Source organism: Myodes glareolus, chromosome 2, assembly GCF_982192425.1.
Source record: "Myodes glareolus chromosome 2, mMyoGla1.1, whole genome shotgun sequence".
Classification (NCBI taxonomy): domain Eukaryota; kingdom Metazoa; phylum Chordata; class Mammalia; order Rodentia; family Cricetidae; genus Myodes; species Myodes glareolus.
In genome coordinates this window covers 63,077,576-63,097,931 of record NC_142027.1, presented here as the reverse complement: position 1 = coordinate 63,097,931, position 20,356 = coordinate 63,077,576, and the positions used below count along the sequence as shown (strand labels likewise).

General features: G+C 41.2%; 1 protein-coding gene across 7 annotated transcripts in view; it reads right to left on the bottom strand.

Annotated features, from left to right (window-relative positions):
- The window catches only part of Senp7 (SUMO specific peptidase 7), a 115,532-nt gene extending 96,084 nt beyond the window's left edge, over positions 1-19,448 (bottom strand). For 5 of the 7 annotated variants that reach the window (XM_087900824.1, XM_087900825.1, XM_087900830.1 and 2 more), the window contains exons 1-2: positions 19,274-19,448; positions 5,513-5,562 (exon numbers count right to left, since the gene is read on the bottom strand). In XM_087900824.1, the coding sequence (XP_087756950.1) occupies positions 5,513-5,562; positions 19,274-19,313 (90 nt within the window). In that variant the 5' untranslated portion in view covers positions 19,314-19,448. The remainder of the gene's footprint in view (positions 1-5,512; positions 5,563-19,273) is intronic. The other 2 variants (XM_087900813.1, XM_087900818.1) reach the window with 1 other exon arrangement.
- Positions 19,449-20,356: the final 908 nt, after the last annotated feature.

The window sequence follows — 20,356 nt, the reverse complement described above, 5'->3', positions numbered from 1 at the left end:
AAGATTTCTGGGGGCTAGAGAGATAGCTAGGTAGTTAACAACACTGCTGCTATTCCAGCGGACCCAGGTTCAATTCCCAGCACCCACATGGCAGCTCAAGACTGTCTGTAACTCCAGTTCCAGGAGACCTGACACCCTCACACAGACATACATGCAGGTAAAACATCAATGTATATAAAATAAAAATAAAATCATTTTTTAAAAATGTTTACCATTGATAACTAGGTAGGCAGAGAGAGAGAAACAGACACACAAAAGAGAAGGATGTACATCAAGTATTTGTGCTTATTGTATCTGGATAGCAAGCTCTAAAAACAAAGATTTATTTATGTTTTTAATTAGGTTTATGTGTGTGAGCTTGTGTAAGGCCATAAGAAGCCCTCAAATCCCTTGAAACTGGAGTTACAGGCAGTTGTGGACTGCCATCTGGATGTCAAAACTGAACCCACATCCTCTGCAAGAGCAGGAAGTGCTCTTAACTGCTGGGCCACCTTCTCCAGGCTCATTAGTGGTCTTTTTTGTTCAACTGAATTTTCTAATATCGCCATAAAAAAAAACTAGTTTTGCTTTAAAAATAATTTTAAATACTATGAAATTCAAAAGTATGTTTTGTGCCACTATTAATCAAAAGTGTTACCCTTTCAGTAATTTATTGCCACTAGCTACATTAAGAGAAAAAGTAATCAGAGAAACTAACTACTATCAAGAATTTAATGTTAATTTTCAAAAGAATTCTAGATTTTGTTTTGTTTGATTTGGTTTTTTGAGACAGGGTTTCTGTGTGTAGACCTGGCTGTCTTAGAACTAGCTCTGTAGACCAGGTTGTCCTCTAACTCAGAGATCTACCTGCATCTGCCTCCTGAGTACTGAGATTAAAGGTGTGCCCACCACTGCCTGACAGAACTCCAGACTTTCAAATGTACTAGCATCCTTTTTGATATATAAAATAAGCTATATTATAAGTTATAGTTATAATAAGAAAATACACTGTTGGGAGGGGAAATATGATCAAAACATTTCATAAAACTATCAAAGAATTAATTTTTAAAAAAAGAAAAGTGTTGATAATAGACAAAATGTTAAAAATGAGGAAAAAGGAAAGATATACTAAGACTAGTGGTATTAGACTGGAATCTGCAGTCTCAATAGTGAGTTCATTTTCTCGTATTTGCACAGAGAGAAAGAAACGAGAGTAAGAGAGATGGAGAAATTAATGCAAGTGAGTATGTAATTTCTAGGTCTGACTACTGACAATGCCTGAAACCATTCCAGTGCCAAATATGTAGTGCCGTACCTAGATCTGAATTTCTAAATGTAATTCTTTTAATTTTAATTCAATTTTAAAAAATGGCTGGGAGTGATGACACACAACTTTAATCCCAGCACTTGGGAGGCAGAGAGGGGCGAATCTCTGAATTCGTCTACAGAGCTAGTTCTAGGACAACCAAGGTTACACAGACAAACTCTGTCTCGAAAACAACAAAAACAAACAAAAATAACGTGAGCCAGAATTCCCTGGAAATATAATTGATTTCCAAGGCTTAGGCAGAGAATACAAGATAAGGTTGATGAATGGTCTTGCGGTCAACAGGACTGAAAGAAAGACACTGCACTGAGATGGTAAAGCACACCTGAGTGTCTGTGAGGGCTAAGTGATGGGGTCAAAATCTGAATAGACTGGAAAGTGGAGGAAAGACAGCGAAGCTTAGTTAAGGAGCTATCTCACTGGGTCACGCCTTTGAAGCATGGTATTGTGGTCCTGGACCACTTCCATTACTCCCCTTCACTTCCTCATTGCCTTGAAGTGAACAGAGCCTTTCCTCCACAAAGCTTCTGCCTTGTGATAGCCTAAAGGCAGTGTCCAAAATCTCTGAAACTGTGAGGCAAAATTAAATTTTTCCTTCTTTAAACTGTTTCTCTCATAAGTGTGTCACAACAACAGTCTAACTAACAAAATTAGCATCCTGAAAGTCAAAAACATTTCTTACAATACTGAGAAAAAAGCCAAGCTGTGGTAGCTCATGCCTTTAATCTCAACACTCGAGAGGCAGAGGCAGGCAGATCTCTGTGAGTTTGAGGGAAAGGGAGGGAAGGGGAGGGAGATGAGGGAGAAGAGAGCAGAGCAGAGCAGAGGAGAGGGGTGGAGAGAAAGCACCCCCCCAAAAAAGAATAACAACACCATGTCAAAGGGTTGAGGGGGGGCAAAGAAAACAGATTAGTCAGTAAAACTACTTACTTTGAAAGAACAATGGAGACTCTTGGAATGGATCTATAGGTTAAAGTATTATATCAAGGGTAATTTCTTATTTTTGATAATCATACAGTCATTATTTAAGATATTAACATCAGAAGAAACTGAATGAATAATACATAAAAATTCTGCCCAATTTCTTTAAATTTTCTGAGTCAAAAGTTATTTGGAAGTAAAAAATGTCATATATCTACAGAGCAGATTATGAAGAAAGGGTGTGGCTTAATGAAAGAGTACCTCCTCAACACTTTCAAAGCTTTGGGTTCAACCCTAAACACTGTGAAAAATGGTAAACGGTAAAGGAGGAAAAGGGAAAAAAAGTCAGGGAAGAATGTATGACAGCAATGTATTAATTGACAATTATGAATATGTCACCCAGGCTAGCCTCAAACTTCTCAGCTCAAGGAACCTTCCAGGGCCAGAACAGGTATCAAATACCTGTAATCCTAGCACTTGGCAGGCAGAAAACAGTCTCTATGATTTGAGGCCAGCTGAATCTACAGAGAGCATTCCAAGCCAGCCAGGTGAGACTCCCTCTCACTGTGTAAGAAGAAAAGAGAGAGAGAGAGCAGATTATTACAAAGAAATCCTGAGCCAGGCATTGGTGGTGCAGGCCTATAATCCCAGCACTCGGAAGACGATCTTTCAGGGTTCCTGCTTCATGAAAGAGTCTGCGAGACATTCTGCAGAACACAGAAGAATGTGACTGACAAACTGCCAATACAGGCGGAACTATCTTTGAAGTTTGTGCTTCATGAAAAAGTCTTCTGGATGCTATGGGCCTGTGGGCTGAAGACTGGATGCTCCAAAGGTACAGAAGACTTTTGGATGACTGTCCAGGTAGCGAGATGTCTCTGTCAATTCTAGAGTTTTGGAGTTGCATACAATGTCCTTTCTGTTTACTTAGGTAATATTATATCCTTCTAGAGATTTTGATGGAGTTGAAGATTAGACAGTTATAATTAGTTTTCTTTAGTTATAAGAGATAAAGTAGATACAAATATTATTTGTAACTATAATTCTTGCTTGATACCCATTTTGTTATATGTAATTTTTCTATGTTAAAGTTAAAACCTTCCTTTTTATTTAAACAGAAAAGAGGAGGTAATGTGGAGTTCCCTCTGTATGTTGTGAATACCATTGGTTAATAAAGAAACTGTCCTGAGCCCGTGATAGGGCAGAATAGAGCTAGGCAGAGAAAACTACACTGAATGCTAGGAGAAAAGAGGTAGAGTCAGAAAAAAGCCATGTAACCCTGCCACAGACAAACGCCTGAACTTTACCCAGTAAGCCACAGCCTTGTGGTGATACACAGATTAAATTAATATATAAGAGTTATCTAATAAAAAGCTAGAGCTAATGGGCCAAGCAGTGATTTAATTAATATAGTTTTTGTGTGGTTATTTCAGAAGTCTGGGTGGCCAAGAAACAAACAAGCAGCCTCCTTATAAAAGCCAAAGTTACACAGAGAAATCCTGTCTCAATAATTTGAAAGAAAGGAAGGGAGGGAGGGAGGGAGGGCAGGGTAGGGGAGGGAGGGCAAGGTAGGGGAAAGGGAGGGGAGGGGAGGGGAGGGGAGGGGAGGGGAGGGAAGGAGAGGGGAGGAGAGGGGAGGAGAGGGGAGGGGAGGAGAGGAGAGGAGAGATGAGATTCTGGACCTCTTCCCTTAATCTCTCTCAAGTTCCTGTCTCCAGTCGGCTTGTTCTTCCTTCCACTTCCTGTCATGAGATGAAGCTGTACAAGGCTCTCACCAGAAGACGAACAAATGCCATTAGCACTCCAAAATCATGAACAAAACACACTTGTTCTCTTTTTCTCACTGAGCCATCTCACTGGCCCAACACTTTTCTGTACAAATTACAGTCTTGAGTATCCTGATCCAGCAACAGACAATGAACTGAGTGAACTGAGTCACTAGATATGGCAGTATCATCTGATCGGGCAATTAAAAAAAAAACTTATCTCTATCATCCACCTAACTTAATTTGAATCCAACATTTTAGATGGAGAAAGTACCCCTTGCAGATTTAAGTAAGCCAATGAAAACCAATACCTAAAGCAACATTCCCTACATGGTCATCTAGATAGGCACTTTTGAATTCCTCTCATCACCCTCCATTTGCCAAATCCTACAACTGCATAACATAAAAAAATGCTCTAAATTAAAGATAAGCATGTAGCTGGGCATGGTAGCACATGTCTTTAACTCCAGCACTTGGGAAGCCACAGATCTCTGTGAGTTTAAGGTAACCCAGTCTACATGGTACTCGGACAGCTACATACTGAGACCCTGTCTCAAAAAAAAACAAAAAAAACAAAACAAAAAAAAACCCCACAGAATAAAGATTTTTCCAGTTATACATGAAAAAAGGGTGGATAAAAGAAAAACAAAAGTTATCTAACAATCATTATGTAAATCAAGTTATTATTACACTTAAATCACAAAATGCCACGGGAGGGGAAACCACACTTTTTTAAAAGATGAAATTGGGGCTGGAAAGATTGCTCAATGCTTAAAAGCACTGACTGCTCTTCCAAAGGTCCTGAGTTCAATTCCCAGCAACCACATGTGGCTCACAACCATTTGTAATGAGATCGAGTGCCCTCTTCTGGCCTGCAAGCATGTAGGCAGAATACTGAGAATACTGTATACATAATAAATAAATAAAATCTTAAAGAAAAAATAAATTAATTAAAAGGTGATCTTAAAAACTTGTTATATAAGTAGAAATTAAAATTGTTTTTGCTAGTTTTGGCTTATAGAATAAATAAATTAAAAATAATCCTTTTTTTTTCTCATTTTGGATTTTTGAGGAGGGTTTTTCTGTGTAGCCCTAATTGTCCTGGAACTCACTCTGTAGAGCAGATTGGCCTTATATAAAGATCTACCTGCCTCTGCTTCCTGAGTGCTGGGATTAAAAGCATGGACCACCAACTGCTCAGATCCTTTTAGTATAATTAAAAATTTACTATTAAACTTGAATCAGTGTTTTAGGGAAAAATCCCAGCACTTAGGAGGCAGACGCAAGCAGATCTTTGTGAGTTTGAGGCCAACCTGGTCTACAAAGCTAGTTCCAGGACATTCAGGACTGTTACACAAAGAAACCCTGTCTGGAAAAAAAACAAAATAATAATAATAATAAATATACAATAATATACATATATAATATGTGCATATACACTAATATATAATATATAAAAGAAATAGCAAAATGTTATTGGTCTCAGTGATTTCAAAGAGGATAAACCATTAACACATACCTCCTGTAAATCAGGTGATGACTTTTTTCTTTTTCCCTCTGTGACAATCTCTAGAAAAACCAAAGACATAATAAAAATTATTTAACATGTCAATGACAATTTAATGAACAGGATCCTTTTACATCTATCCCTTATTTACAATTAAAATACACTGATGTTTTACAGACACTAAAGGGCTATTCTAAAGTGTGTCAGTGTAACAGACTGCCAAAAATATCTCCAGTAAATATATGCACAAGGACAATTTAAAAAGAAAGAACTAGACCAGCAGTGGATACAGTACTCTGAAGGCACGCAGATCTCTGTGAGTTCAAGGCCAGCCTAGTTTACAGAGCAAGTTCCAGGACAGGCACAGCAATTTCACCATAAATAAATAGATAGATAGATAGATAGATAGATAGATAGATAGATAGATAGATAGATAGATAGATAGATAAATAATAAAAATAAAAAAAATCCTGTCTCAAAAAACCAAAAAAGAAAGAAAGAACTAAATAAATTTTCAGATGATTTGGAAAATTCTTATGATGGAGAGCAGAGGTGAGATTATCTAGATGTTGGCAGTATTCTACAAAAATATTTCCTTCTAGTTCTATCACACTCACACACATGCTACACAGATGGAAATACTTTAACTCTTTACTCATCAACATTTTCCAGACTTCCTGTGGGTTTTCTTATATGAATTCTCTCATTCAAACAGCAAATATTTACTTAATGACTATCATGTGCTCCTCATTGTGCTAAGCAATAAATATAAATAACAGTGAGCAAATCAGACACAATCGAAAATGTTTTAGCAATTATAACTCAGAGCATGGTAGAAGACACCTTTAATTCTAGAACTCAGTAGAAAGAGACAGATGGATCTCTATGAGTTCAAGGCTAGCCTGGTAGTTTACAGAGCAAGTTCCAGGACAGCCAGGGCTAATGGTGAGATCCTATTCAAAAATAAGAATGAATGGTGGTATACACATACACACATAACCCCAAGTCATCTACTTGTGACATATTACTACAGTTCAGTAAGAAATGGATGATTTTTCCAATAAATAATGAAGCAATTTGGGGGGGGTTGTACATTTGAGTACATGTGTGTTGACATGTGGGATGTCTGCATGTAAGCAGACATGTGTGCAGGTTACACACATCCTTGCATATGTGGGGAGAACAGGAGGACATCAGGTGTCCTGTTCATTGCTCTCTGCCTTATTCTTTTCAGGCTAGGTCTCTCACTGGTCCTGCAATGAGGCCAGCAGCCAGCGAGCCCATGATCCTCCAGTCTCTATCCACAAGAAGTGTCAGCATGACAGGTGCACACAGCTACACTAGGCTTTCTATGACGATGTTGGAAATTTGAACTTAAATCCTTATGTTTGCATAGTAAGTATCACATCAGACCCAGGGAAACAATGTGGTAACCAAATGGAACTTTAAAAAAAAACCTAATTACAAATGGGTCATACTTCTAGATGTCAAAGATAAAACAAGGTTTATGCAATAAAAACTAGAATATCTTCAAAGCCTTAGAGGAGGCAAAGATCTCTCAAATAGTACACAAATATTACCAGAAATTAAAAGATCAATAAAGTGGGCTTCATTTAAATTAAAAATTTGGTTTAGCAGAACTCATCATTGTGACAGTAAAGAGCAAAGTCTCATACTAGAACACAAATTCTAGTATATTACTTGTCAAAGAACTCATAAGCAGTATATACAAGTAACTCCCTGGGTTGGGGCATGTACTTGCTGCAGAACACATGCTAGCAAGACGGGAAGGCAGGAAAGAAGAAGAAAGGGAGAGAAAGGAATAAGTACAATAAAATTCAATCTTTAAATTAAACAAAAGCCTTGAGTAAGCATTTTGAGTTATCTCCATCCCCAAATAATCAAGACACAACCACTAGGGAAATAACAGTTAAATGACATGAAAATTCTTAACTCTTTCAATAAATAAAATTTAAAAGAGTAACATTACCAAATGTTGGTGAGAAAAAAGACTCTGCCAGTAAAAGTTAAATGTGTGTATCTGCTTTGCCAGTGTCTAGTTAGATATTCACCTGCCTGCACTCAATACCTAACAATTATACTTCTAGATAAATAACCAAGAGAAACAAGAATGTTCATGCTATCTTTGTTGTTAATAACCAAAACCTAGAAATAATCCAAATTATCTCCCACTAGTAATATGCATAAACATATTTGTACCAAGGAAAGCTGCTGAGTAATAAAAGACTATGAGTTACTTCTAAGTGCCATATGGATACATTGCAGACATTCTGTTCCACAGAAATCAGATGCACAACTGTGAAATTTTACAATTCAAACAATTCTATGATAATACTATTTTGAACAACAGAGGGAGAATAAAGGGGATAGTAACTGGGGAGGGGTGCAAGTTAAGTCTGATAAGATGTAAGAAGAGTTCTTTATCTTGAGCTACATGGTGACTATACAAGTAAGGGCATGCAAATAGGAAGAATCTTGTAACTAGGGCTTTATTCCTACAGACTGGCTTTCACAATGCTGACCGGTACTGGAAAGGAAAGGGAACCAATGACCTTACCCACCAATCAATTCTGTGAGCTACGGAACAACTAGCCTGACAAAACAATAATGACAGGAATGCCATGGGAGGAACTTGCTGACTGGATTTAAGGGCCTCTCCATAAAATGGAACCCATCCCTGGACACCATTATCTGGGTCAAGAACCCAGGACTAGACAATTGATAGGCCCTAGGGGAGAACCTACTACTAAAATTATGCTAAAAGAACATAGTATTAAACCCCTCCTGACTTATCATTATACTCATAGACAAGTACATCTCTCAGTCCTCATCATAGGAGCTCCTTTTTGCAGTAGACAGTGATTACACAAAGACCCACAACTGGTCAAGGTGCAGAGAAGACAACCTACGCAAGTTCAAGTCAGACACAAATCCAGCACGGAAGAGGGAGGTAATCACCAAGTCTCATTCCGAGCTGAGGAACTAGTGACAGTCGATAGTTAATGGAAGAGAGAGAATCCATTTTCTTTAAAGGTGTGACCATTGGTAGGGGGAGGGCCCCACACCCAAGAGTATTTGGGCAACACAAATTGTATTCCATGGGCAAAGGAAGACAGGCAACAGCAACAAAATTATGTGGGTAGAGAGGAAGAGATGGAGTCAAGAGGAGGTGGGAGTTTGGAGGACAACCTTGTGGAGCCTATCTTTAAGGTGGCCTCTGAAGACTGACCTCGGTCTCTTGGCTTGCGTGAGGTGGTGGCAAACACCTTTAATCTCAGCACTTGGGAGGCAGATCTCTCTGAGCTCAAGGTCAGTCTCATCTACAGCTAGGATAGCCAGAACTATATAGTGAGATCAGTCTCAAAATAATAGAAGTTCCAAAATATAGAGGAGGAATTAGCTCTTGTTTTGTTTGTTTTTATTCTGTGTAAGAGAGTTTTGCCTGTACATGTCTGTATACCACATATATGCCTGGTGCCCAACAAGGCCAAAAGAGGGCTTAAGAACCCATGGACCTGGAGTTACAGACAGTTATGAGCTGTCATGTGGATGCTGGAAATCAAATCCAGGTCCCCTAGATGAGCAGCCAGTACTCTTGACTGCTGAGCCATCTCTCCAGCCAACTACTTTGGTTTCTTTGGGGGGGGGGGGGGGAAGATGGGATATTGTTGTTTTGTTTTTGTTTGGGGTTTTTTGTTTGTTTTCACAATGCAGTGGGATAATTACTATTTAAAACAATCTATATTTTCAAAATGACTAGAGCAGTACCAAATTCCCAACATGCAAAAAATGGCTAATCTTTGAAAAGATAAAAATTTTTATTACTCGGATTTGATAACTACAAATCATATTATATACACGTATCAAATCATGTACCCTGTATAGATATACTAATATACGTTATGAAACTTCTATCAACTCAGTATCTTCCCTCACCCAGATTTGTGACAGTTATTACAGCTCAATCTACCAGGTCCTAGGGCTCTCGTTTTCGGTTCATAGCTTTCCTCTTCATTACTGTGAAGCACTAAATCCCCTCAATCAACTCACTCAACAATGGAGGCCTCTCTTGCTTATTCTGAACTACACATCTCTATTTCAACTTTCACGATTAGAATTTTAAAAATTTCACCCAACCTTTTGGTTTTTTTATTTTTTTGAGACAGGGTCTATTATTTAGCCCTGGCTGACTGTCCTGGAACTCACTATGTGGACCAGCGTGGCCTAGAATTAATATAGATCAGCCTCTTCAGTGCTGGGTTTAAAAGTGTGCGCCAAAACAACCAGCTTTAATCAATTTCTTGAATTGTTGAACCAATCTGAATTGTTGATCGATTTGTTGAACCTCTCATTCAACAGCGTGCTAGTATGTGTCGTGAAGAACAACATCTAAGGAAGAGTTGGAGAGTACAATGCCTGTGAGCCCTCCTCCTTTGGAGGCTCAACTTTCCCGCTCCCCCTGAATTAGCATCCTGACACATCATTTTACCCAAAGACAAACTAAACTTATTTTTCTACAAACACTTACTCCAACTACTACAAACTTTTTTTTCTTTTCAAGACAGGGCTTCCCTGTGTAGCCCTGGCTATGTCCTAGAACTCACTCTGAAGACCAGGCTAGCCTGCCTCTGCCTCCCAAGTGCTGAAATTAAAGACATGCATCACCACACCCAGATGCAAACTCCCATTTTAAAACTCTGAAATTACTTACTTCCTTTATTAATCCCTATTTAATCTCCTATTCTTGAGTTTAGATTTAAAAACTCTCATTTCATACCTTACCTACTTCACAGTAAGTCATGACTGTGGTATCATTAACTTCTCAAATTAGATGAATATCTCAAATAGATGAATATCTATATTCACCTTCTATCCATTTTCCCCATGTAATCAATTCTACTCCATTCCCCTAACTCTAGCTTCATCTTATTAACAAGGTTACCTGATATATAATATATATATGCTAGTTGATAATATATAAGCTAGTTAATATACACACACACATACACACACACAGTTTACCTGATGTCTTTAAACATTTTCCTCTCCACTGACCCCTTCCCTACTCCTTTCCCAATCAATCTTTATTATCTTTCCTTTTAAGTCCTTTGCTTCTCTACTCCAACTGTCCCTGGTTTAAAACTACATGCTTAGCAAGGCCTGTAATGGTCTGGGGCCAGGACCTTGGGGAAACTGCTGTTTTCCAGACCCTGAGAACTCAACTTTTCCCTCCTTGAAGGGCTGCAGTTATCAATCTCAAGCCCTTGAGCTTGTCTGTAATACACTTGAGATACCTTGTGTTCTCCGAAAAACTACTTGATTAGCTTCTTACTGACTTCATCCCACTGTTTGATGGTTTTCTGTTGACTCTGTCCCATTTTTTCCCTACAAACTGTACATAAAATACTGTATTTCTGCCAGGCACATGCCTTTAATCCCAGCACTTGAGAGGCAGAGGAAAGCAGAGTCCTGTGAGTTCGAGGCTAGTTTGGTCTCCAGAGCAAGTTCCAGGTCTGTTCTAGGGCTGTTACACAGAGAAACCCTGTCTCGAAAAACCTGAAAAAAAAAAAAAGATACTGTACTTCTTAAAACTTGCTTAGCCTAAGACACAGTTTGAATAAGACCTTCTGGTGCCAGCTTTCCAATCTTCTTTATCTTCTCATTCCTTGATATTCCACCTTAGGAGCCTGTCACTAAAGAACAACTTGCTGGTTCAGGTCACAATACAGTTCCAATAACGCAAAGCAGACATCACCTGCACCAATTGATGCACATGGTACACTAATCTCTCGAGATGGAATTGAAGAAGAAATAAGGAAGCAGTCAGCTACTTTTTCATTTTTTTATTGGGGGGAGGGTAGGTCATACATAATCCAGTGCTCATGCGGAGGTCAGAGAACCGTGAGCAGTAGTTGTCTCTCTCCCGCCACCGTGTCAATTCATGTGTCAGTCTTGGCAGCAAGCATCTTTACCCACTGGGCCACCTCACCAGTCCTCAGCCACTTGTTTACTTTCTGTTTTTAAATGACATGGAATTATATCAGTTTCTCCCCTTCCTCTCCTCCCTTCAGCCCTTCTCTGTTACCCTCACTTGAAAGCCACTTTCCAAATGAGCCACAATGTACAGGAGCACATAAAGAATTTCAAAATTCTGAAGGCTTTTGCTTCATTTTAAATCCAAACTAGTTGTTTTATAGCCATGAAATTTTTTCCAAAGTAGCACTAATTAGTATATAATGGCATTAAAACAAGTTAAAGCTTTAAAGCTATAGATACTGCATTTAGAGACTAGATTTTTTTTATTTTCTTTTTTTTGGTTTTTCGAGACAGGGTTTCTTTCGAATCTGTCCTGAATTAGCTCTTGTAAACCAAGGTGGTGGTCTTGAACTCACAGAGATCCACTTGCCTCTGCCTCCCAAGTGCTGGGATTAAAAGTATATGCCACCTCCGCCTGGTTTAGAGGCCAGATTTTTAATCCTGACCCTGTTTCTAACACTAGTTCTCACTAACAGATGCTTATGGTTCCTAAATCCCAGTTCCATCTATAAATCAAAAATAGTAAGGCACTTATAAGGGTTTTTGAAAGAATTAGAGTTTGTAAAGTTCTTAGCTGGATGGTGATGGCACTTGGAAGGCAGAGACAGGTGGATCTCTGTGAGTTTGAGAACAGTCTGGTCTACTGTGAGTTCTAGAACAGGCTCCAAAGCTACAGAGAAACCCTGTCTCAAGAAACAAACAAACAAACAAACAGAAAAAAAGCTATTAAGTTTGTCGAGTTCTTAGTGCAGTCAGGCCAAGAGTGCAGATGGTGATGGTGAGACCACCAACCTCATCTTCTGGTATTGCACCTAGATCTTGGACCACGCTGAAGCTGTAAGTGAGTGAGTATGAATACCGCACTGGGTCACTGGTTTGCTGAGTACATGGCCCTCAGGTGATGCAGCAAAGATTCTTTCTACAACAAAGTCAAGAAAACTGGGTCATGATAAAAGGGGATAATATTACTCTGTTGCAAAGTGCTTCCAGGGCCTGGAGAAGTGGCTCAATGGTTAAGAACACTGACTGCTCTTCCAGAGGTCCTGTGTTCAACTCCCAGCAACCACATGGAGCGTCATAAACATTTATAGTGGGATCTGATGCCCTCTTCTGAAATAAAAGTAAACATGCAGACAGAGCACTCACACACTAAATAAGTTGATATAAAATACATAAATCAAAACAAAAATATTTTAAAACTATGCATGGCCAGGTGATGATGGTGCACACCTTTAATCCCAGCACTCAGGAAGCAGAGGCAGGCAGATCTCCGTGAGTTCGAGGCCAGCCTGATCTACAAGAGCTAGTTCCAGAACAGGCTCCAAAGCCACAGAGAAACCCTGTCTCGAAAAAAACAAAACAAAAAAAAACAAAAAAAAAAAAAAAACAAAAAAAGACAGTGCATGGGGTATATGCCTTTATATATGCCAAGTACTCAGGCAGCAAAGGCAGGCAAATCTCTGATTTGAGGCCACCTGCTTTACACAGCAAGTTCCAACACGGCATATTTCTGTTACTATACATGTGAAAAATCAAATATCTTCTTAAGCAACATTTTTTTTACTGTTACATTTTACAACTAGAGGCATACTAGAAAAACAAAGACTAGAAACCATTATTCCTCTGAATGGGTCTGATTACACATTACTCTGCACAAAGAGCATTTCTAAAGGGAAGCATTAGAAAAAAATCTCCACTGACATAAATAGCAATGCCTTTTATGAACTAGAGTTCTTAACCTCAAAATTCACTCAAAAAGAGTTTTCCTAGAGGTACAGGTAACGTAAATACCAGTGTTTTCAGATTAGCAGCTTTTATTCCAAAGTTCCCTTTCCAAAAGTATATACATCAAATAAACTATAATAAATGAATGGAAAAGGTGAAAGGTGTAAAAGGAGTGGCGGGCTGCATTCCTGCCGGGATCCCTGGCTAGTTTACACCCGAAATAACTACACGGAAACTGTATTCTTTTAAACACTGTAAGGCCCATTAGCTCTAGCCTCTTATTGGCTAACTCTTACATATTGAATCAACCCATTTCTAATAATCTGTATGTCACCACGAGGTGGTGACTTCCCGGGAAAGATTCAGCATGTCTGATCTGGCGGCTGGTTCCATGGCGTCTGCCTCATTGCCTTCTTTGTGCAGAGTAATGTGTAATCAGACCCATTCAGAGGTATAATGGTTTCTAGTCTTTGTTTTTCTAGTATGCCACTAGTTGTATAATGTAACAGTAAAAAAATGTTGCTTAAGAAGATATTTGATTTTTCACATGTATAGTAACAGAAATATGCCGTGTTGGAACTTGCTGTGTAAAGCAGGTGGCCTCAAATCAGAGATCTGCCTGCATTCTGTTCTGTCTATTCCACCCACCTATGTTCTGACCTATCAAGTCAAGCAGTTTCTTTATTAATTAACCAATGAAAGCAACAGAAATACAGAAGACCCACCTACATCACTTTCCCTTTTTCTGTTTAAACAAAAAAGTAAGGTTTTCATTTTAACATACAGATAACGGACCAGGCAGTGTTTAAATAAATACAGTTTCCGTTTAATTATTTCGGGTAAAGCTAGCCGGAAGCCGGGAGCCGGGTGGCAGGACACAGCCCGCCGCTCCTTCTACAGAGTAGCTCCCAATGTGATGGACTAAAACCTGAGAGGGCTTTAAAAAAAGGGGAGAGAGAGTTTAACACAGTTTTTTTGCTGTTTTCTAGGACGTGCCGTAGAGAGATTACCTGTTTCAGCAATAGGGGCAGAAAAAAAAAAGCCCCGTCATTTTAAAACACGGCTTTCTGAACTGTGCTGCCAGTACAAACTCTGGCTTGAAGGCATTTCAATGGCTTTTATAAGACTGGATGTTTTATAAGACTGGATGTGCCCGCTCGGATTCGGGAAGAAAGTACTCTGAAACTATGCCAGTGGCTCGGAGCTCCCCGCCTGGGCAGACTGTGGGATGAGGCTGAGGCAGGCGGGAGAGCATGGCGGATTTCTGCCACCATACACAGAGATGTTTCCAGGCTGCGCAGTGCTCTGCGTGTCAGATTTGGCTGTAACTTAGATGAAAAGAGTTTCTGTGCTGCACGCTCAGTCTCAGAGTTAAACTGCATTAGAAATATAGGTTGTTAATGGATAATCATCAATGATAGTCAAACTTGCAGTCATGTTAGATTTTCTAGACATATATATATTTCAGTTAGAAAGGCATTCTTCATATCTTTCAAAGACTACAGAATATGGCATTTAATGTTTTAATAACTTAGGGCTTTTCATGACAATGAGACACGTCTGCTCCTGGCAGCACCAGCTACTTCAAGAGGAAGATGGGCATCAAAGAGGCTCCTTATGGAGTTTGATAGCCATTTTGGCAAGAAACTGCTCTTGCCTGGACTGTTGTATAAACTGGACATAAAGAACCCACAGAGAGAGGACTGCTGAACTTGCCTAAAGGTGAGATGGTCTTTCGGGGTTCCTGATTCATGAAAGAGTCTGCAAGACATTCTGCAGGACACAGCAGATAGTGACTGAACTGCCTTTGAAATTTCCTGCTTCTTGGAAATGTCTACTGGATACTATGGGCCTGAAGGCTGAAGATGGATGCCCCAACAGTACAGAGGAACTTTGGGTGACTGTCCAGGCAGCGAGATGTCTCTGTCATTTCTAGAGTTTTGGAAGTTGCTGACTTCTTGTTTACTTAGGTAGTATTATATCCTTCTGAAGTCTTTGATGGAGTTGAAGAATGGTTAGTTATAGTTATAGTTTTCCTTAGTTATGATAAAAGATAAAATAGATATTGCTATTCCTTTGGTCTCTGGTCCCTTTAAGGGACAAGCCACACCCACTCCCAGCGACCTCTAACCTCCCATCGCTATCTTTAATCCTTTCTGTTCTCTCTCTTGGCATGTGCACACGTGTCTGTCTCTCTGTCTCTCTCTCTCTCTCAAGTAATAAATGTTTAGCTTTATGTCTATTTACTATGTCTTGTAAGCCTTTTATCTTCCGCCTGCTCACCCACCCGCTTGGGTGACTCTCCAGCCGCATGGCAGTACCAGCCTGTCCAGCATGTACCACCGCTCTGCCACTAACCGCGGGGAATCTGCACCGCTCTGGCAGCCATCTCTGCTGGGCTCGCGGCTGCTTTGCGAGCCCGCCACCCAGGGATCTTGGGCAGGCAGCTCGGGAGGCATGCCAACATTTTTTAAATAATATTAGATATAAATATTGTAGCTGTAATTCTTGCTTGATACCTGTTTTGGTATATGTAATTTTACTATGAAAGCCTTACTTTTTTTTAAACAGAAAAAGGGGAAATGATGTAGGAGGATCATCTGTCTATGTGTTACTTTCATTGGTTAATTAATAAAGAAACTGCTTGGCCTGATAGGTCAGAACATAGGTGGGTGGAGTAGACAGGACAGAATGCTGGGAGAAAGAAAGCAGAGGCAGAGTCAGAGAGCCACCCACCATGAAGCTGCCAGGTTAAACATGCTGAATCTTTCCCGGTAAGCCATGAGCTCGTGGTGACATACAGATTATTAGAAATGGGTTGAAGTCAAGATGTGAGAGTTAGCCAGTAAGAGGCTGGAGATAATGGGCCAGGCAGTGTTTAAATGAATACAGTTTCTGAGTGATTATTTCAGGTAAAGCTAGCCGGGCAGGCGGCTGAAAACAGCCTTCTACAGAAAGGGATAGATTTTGCCAAGTAAAAAAGGGGCTAATAACTCATTATAGCACACTAACACATGCAAATGTAATAAGCCAAGATGAAACATATTTACTGAGAAGAAATTGCATCAAACTGAGATTATGATTATGTCTAAAGTTCTGCATTAAAAAAAAAACTCTAAAATGTGCATGCAAATGGATGGAAATAGAAAACACTATCCTGAGTGAGATAACCCAGACCCAAAAAGACGAATATAGTATGTACTCACTCATTAGTGGGTTCTAGCCATAAACAAAGGACATTAAGCCTATAGTTCACAATCTAGAAAAGCTAAGTAATAAGGTGAACCCAAAGAAAAACATATATAGATCCTCCTGGAAACTGAATGCAGACAAGATCGCCAGGCAAAAGTTGGGAGCATGGAGGTGGGGTGAGGTGGGGGGGGGGAAGGGGAGATGGGGAGAGAGAAGAGAGAAAGGGAGGGTTGGGGAGAGCTTGGGGAGTGGGATGGTTGAGGTGGAGGAAGGGCAGATATGGGAGCAGGGAGGAAGATATCTTAAATAAGGGAGCCATTTTGGGGATGGCAAGAGGTTTGGCTCTAGAGGGGTTCCCAGGTGTCCATGGGATGTCCCCAGTTAGGACCCTGGGCAGTGGTGGAGAGGGTGCCTGAACTGGCCTTGTCCCATAGTCATATCTTGAATATCACCATAGAACCTTTGTCTGGCGACAGATGGAGATAGAGACAGAGACGCACATCTGAGCACTGGACTGAGCTCCCAAGGTTCAGTTGAAGAGCAGAAGGAGGGAGAAGATGAGCAAGGAAGTCAGGACCACGAGGGGTTGGTCCACTCACTGAAGACAGTGTGCCTGATCTAATAGAAGCTCACCAAAGCCAGCTGGATTGGAACTGAACGAACATGGGATCAAACTGGACCCTCTGAATGTGGCTGACAATTGGGGCAGACTGAGAAGTCAATGATAATGGCACTGGGATTTGTCTCTACCTCATGTACTGGCCTTTTGGGATCCTAGTCTATTTGGATGCAAACCTTCCTACACCTGGATGGAGAGGGGAGAGGACCTTAGAATTCCCACAGGGCAGGGACCCTGCCCTCTCTTAGTACTGGAGGGGGGGGGGAACGGGAGGGAAATGGGAAGAGGGGAGGAAGTGGAAATTTTGAATGGTATTATTCATAAAGCAATAAAAAATAAGTAAAATATACTATATCTATGTAAGAAACTGTCAAAGAAAAAAATAAAACCATTATCTTAAAAGGTGAAAAAAAACCTTCTAAAATGAAACTACACAGTACACATTTTTTGTTTTTGTTTTTGAAATAGGGTTCTTCTGTGTAGTCTTGGCTGTCCTGGAACTCTGTAGACCAGATTGGCCTCCTAGAGATCTGCCTGCCTCTGTCTCCTGGGCACTAGGATTGATGGACAGCGGCACCACTGACCAAACGATACCAGACACTGCATTTTTCTAGTATGCCCATTTTTCTTGAAGACGGGGATCAGGAATCTTAAAACAAAACTGATCAGTAGAGACACGCACACAAAAGCACCTTTATGTCTTGCATAATTATACTTTCAAAGGCAAAGAACAGTTAGGATCTTTAAAATACATAGAAAAAAAAAAACTAGGCATGGTGGCATACACCTACAACCCGAGCACTGGGTAAGACTGAAGCAGGAGACTCCTGAGCTCCAAGCTGCATGGTGACTGACAATCATCCCTCAAAAAAAGAAAGACAAAAAATATTGATAAGATCGATTGCATATGAAGAGATCTCGGGATCTCCATTCTGTGAAGCCAGGTCCTTCACTTTCTTACATTCTACAGTAAAAGTTTTAGCCACATCACCTCGGCATACATAAATAGATTTGGAACTATTAACACTAGCTTTACAAAAATAAACAATACAATAAATCTTTAAATGGACTGGGCTGAGTTGAGCAGTGGCGGCTTATCCTAGCACTGGGAGGGAGAGGTAGGTGGATCATGGAGGATCTCGGGAGTCCAAAGCCAGGCTCCTCTACAAAGCGAGTTCCAGGTCAGCCAGGGCTTCACAGAGAAAGGCTGTCTCAAAAAACTAAAGAAAAACGGGGTGGCTGGGCTGGCCTGTAACCCCAGCATTCAAGGGGGGGGGGGTTGAGGGGACCCTGAGAATTTGATGCTATCCTGAGTTACACAGGGAGACCCTTTCTCAACAACAACAACAACAAAAAAAAATAATCAATGAATTCGTCGATGTTGTTTTATGTACTAGATTGCATTTCTATGAACATGGGACTTGAGTCAAGGGTTTAAGATGTGCACTTAACAAACGACGCGTATAACAACTTGACTGGGAGGAGCGCTACATCAATTTTATACCAAACTTAAGTGGTTCTTGAGGTTCAGCTTTGAAATAATAACAAACAAAAATGTGATGAGATAAAAATAAAACAACAAAAGCCCGGCTTCGAATCCTTTGACTTTCGAATCACTTTTGGAAGATGCAGGAGGCTGGAAAAGAAAAATGCTATTTTAAAGGAGCCTGCTGGGACGAAAAGAGGCAGCAGGCTATTTACTTGGGGAAACAGCGGGGCGATCGGCAAGCCCCGCCTTCCTTCCGTGCAGCCTCACGGAGCTGCCAGGGGAAGAGGGGGGAGAGAAAGCCAGTCAGGCCAGGAAAGATTCCAAGGAACGCAGGAAAGTGAGAACGAGTGCGGAGTGGGTGGAAGCGAGAGCGAACACGGGTGGAAATACGAGGAAGGCGTGGCAGGTCAGCGGCTGGCCAACAGGGAAGATCCGTGGGCCGCAGACAATCAAGGAGAGCGTCTCGGCAGGAGGGAGCAAACCGAAGGGGTGCAGAAGGGGCAGGCTGCAGCACGGGCTGCTCCGACAGCTGCGGTCGTGCCCGCGCGGCCCCGGAGCTCTCCATTATGCGCGCCCCCGCCGCTCCCTCCCTCCCGCCCTCCCTCCTGCCCTCCCCACCGCGCCTCGGAGCGGCCGCCAGCCGCGCAGGTAGCCCGGTCCGCTCGGCTCTCGCGCAAGCCCTCCTCCTCACCGGCCGAAGAACGCCGACGCCCAGGCCTGGCCCTGTCCATCTTCTCCTCCAGCTGCTGCAGTCGCACTTCCAGGCGCTGTCACCTCAGGACCCCTCGGGCTGGGGAAGGGAGGGGGAGGGGAGAGAGAAAGCCAGAAATGAGGCTCGCGCTTGCGCGCTAGCAGTCGCCTCCCTCCGACCGGAAGTCCCTTGCCCCGCCCACCTCGCCCGGAGGCGGCACTTCCCGGGACTTGTTTTCCCGGAGGGCTGCTACCCCTGGAGCCTTTGCTGTGGGGGTGTTTGATCAGCGGTGTCGGTAAGGGAGAACGAGGCTTGGCTTATGATTTTAACCTGTTGACCTTAAAGTTGAGGTCGACAGAAATTAAATATATGGAGTTACTCCAGTTTATTGCCTTTAACGAAGTGGCCCCAGAAGTATAAGCATAGAAATTACTCTGAGGTATTTCCAGCTGTTTGTCCTCAGGAAGCCTACTCAAACTTAGAACAAGAACCGCAAAATATAGGTTTTTCTTATAATTGTGTGATGTAAGAAACAATCAAATATGAGTCTTTTCTATCAAAAACTATAAAGCCTGTGTTTAGAAACTGTTAGGCCTCAGGAAGTCTATATATCCAAAAATAACAGTCTTGGTCCAATAGTTAGATTTCTGGCTGTTACCCTTATACCTTATACCCATGAAATAAACTATACCCAAGCTCTATCTCTCTGCATGGCCTATCTGCCCGTCTCCCACCCACCAGGGCCTCGGGTCACCGCAGCCCCTCGTGGGACCAGCCTAGGGTCACTCGGGTCAAAATCATAACTGCATTGTTATTAATTTAGGGTTTGAAGAAAAACAGATTAGGTGAGCACATATGTTTAGTTTATAAAGGAGATCTATTTAAAATTAAAGTTTGCCTTTTATTAATATCCCTCCCCCCCACCAAAAAAAAATGAGAAACCAAGCATGCTGTCTCACACCTATAATCCCAGCACTTGCTAAACAGAGGCAGGAGATCACTGTGAATTCAAGGCCAGCCTGGTCTCTATATACAGAGATACAGACAAGTCACAGCTCCATAGTGAGACACTAAAGAACAAGA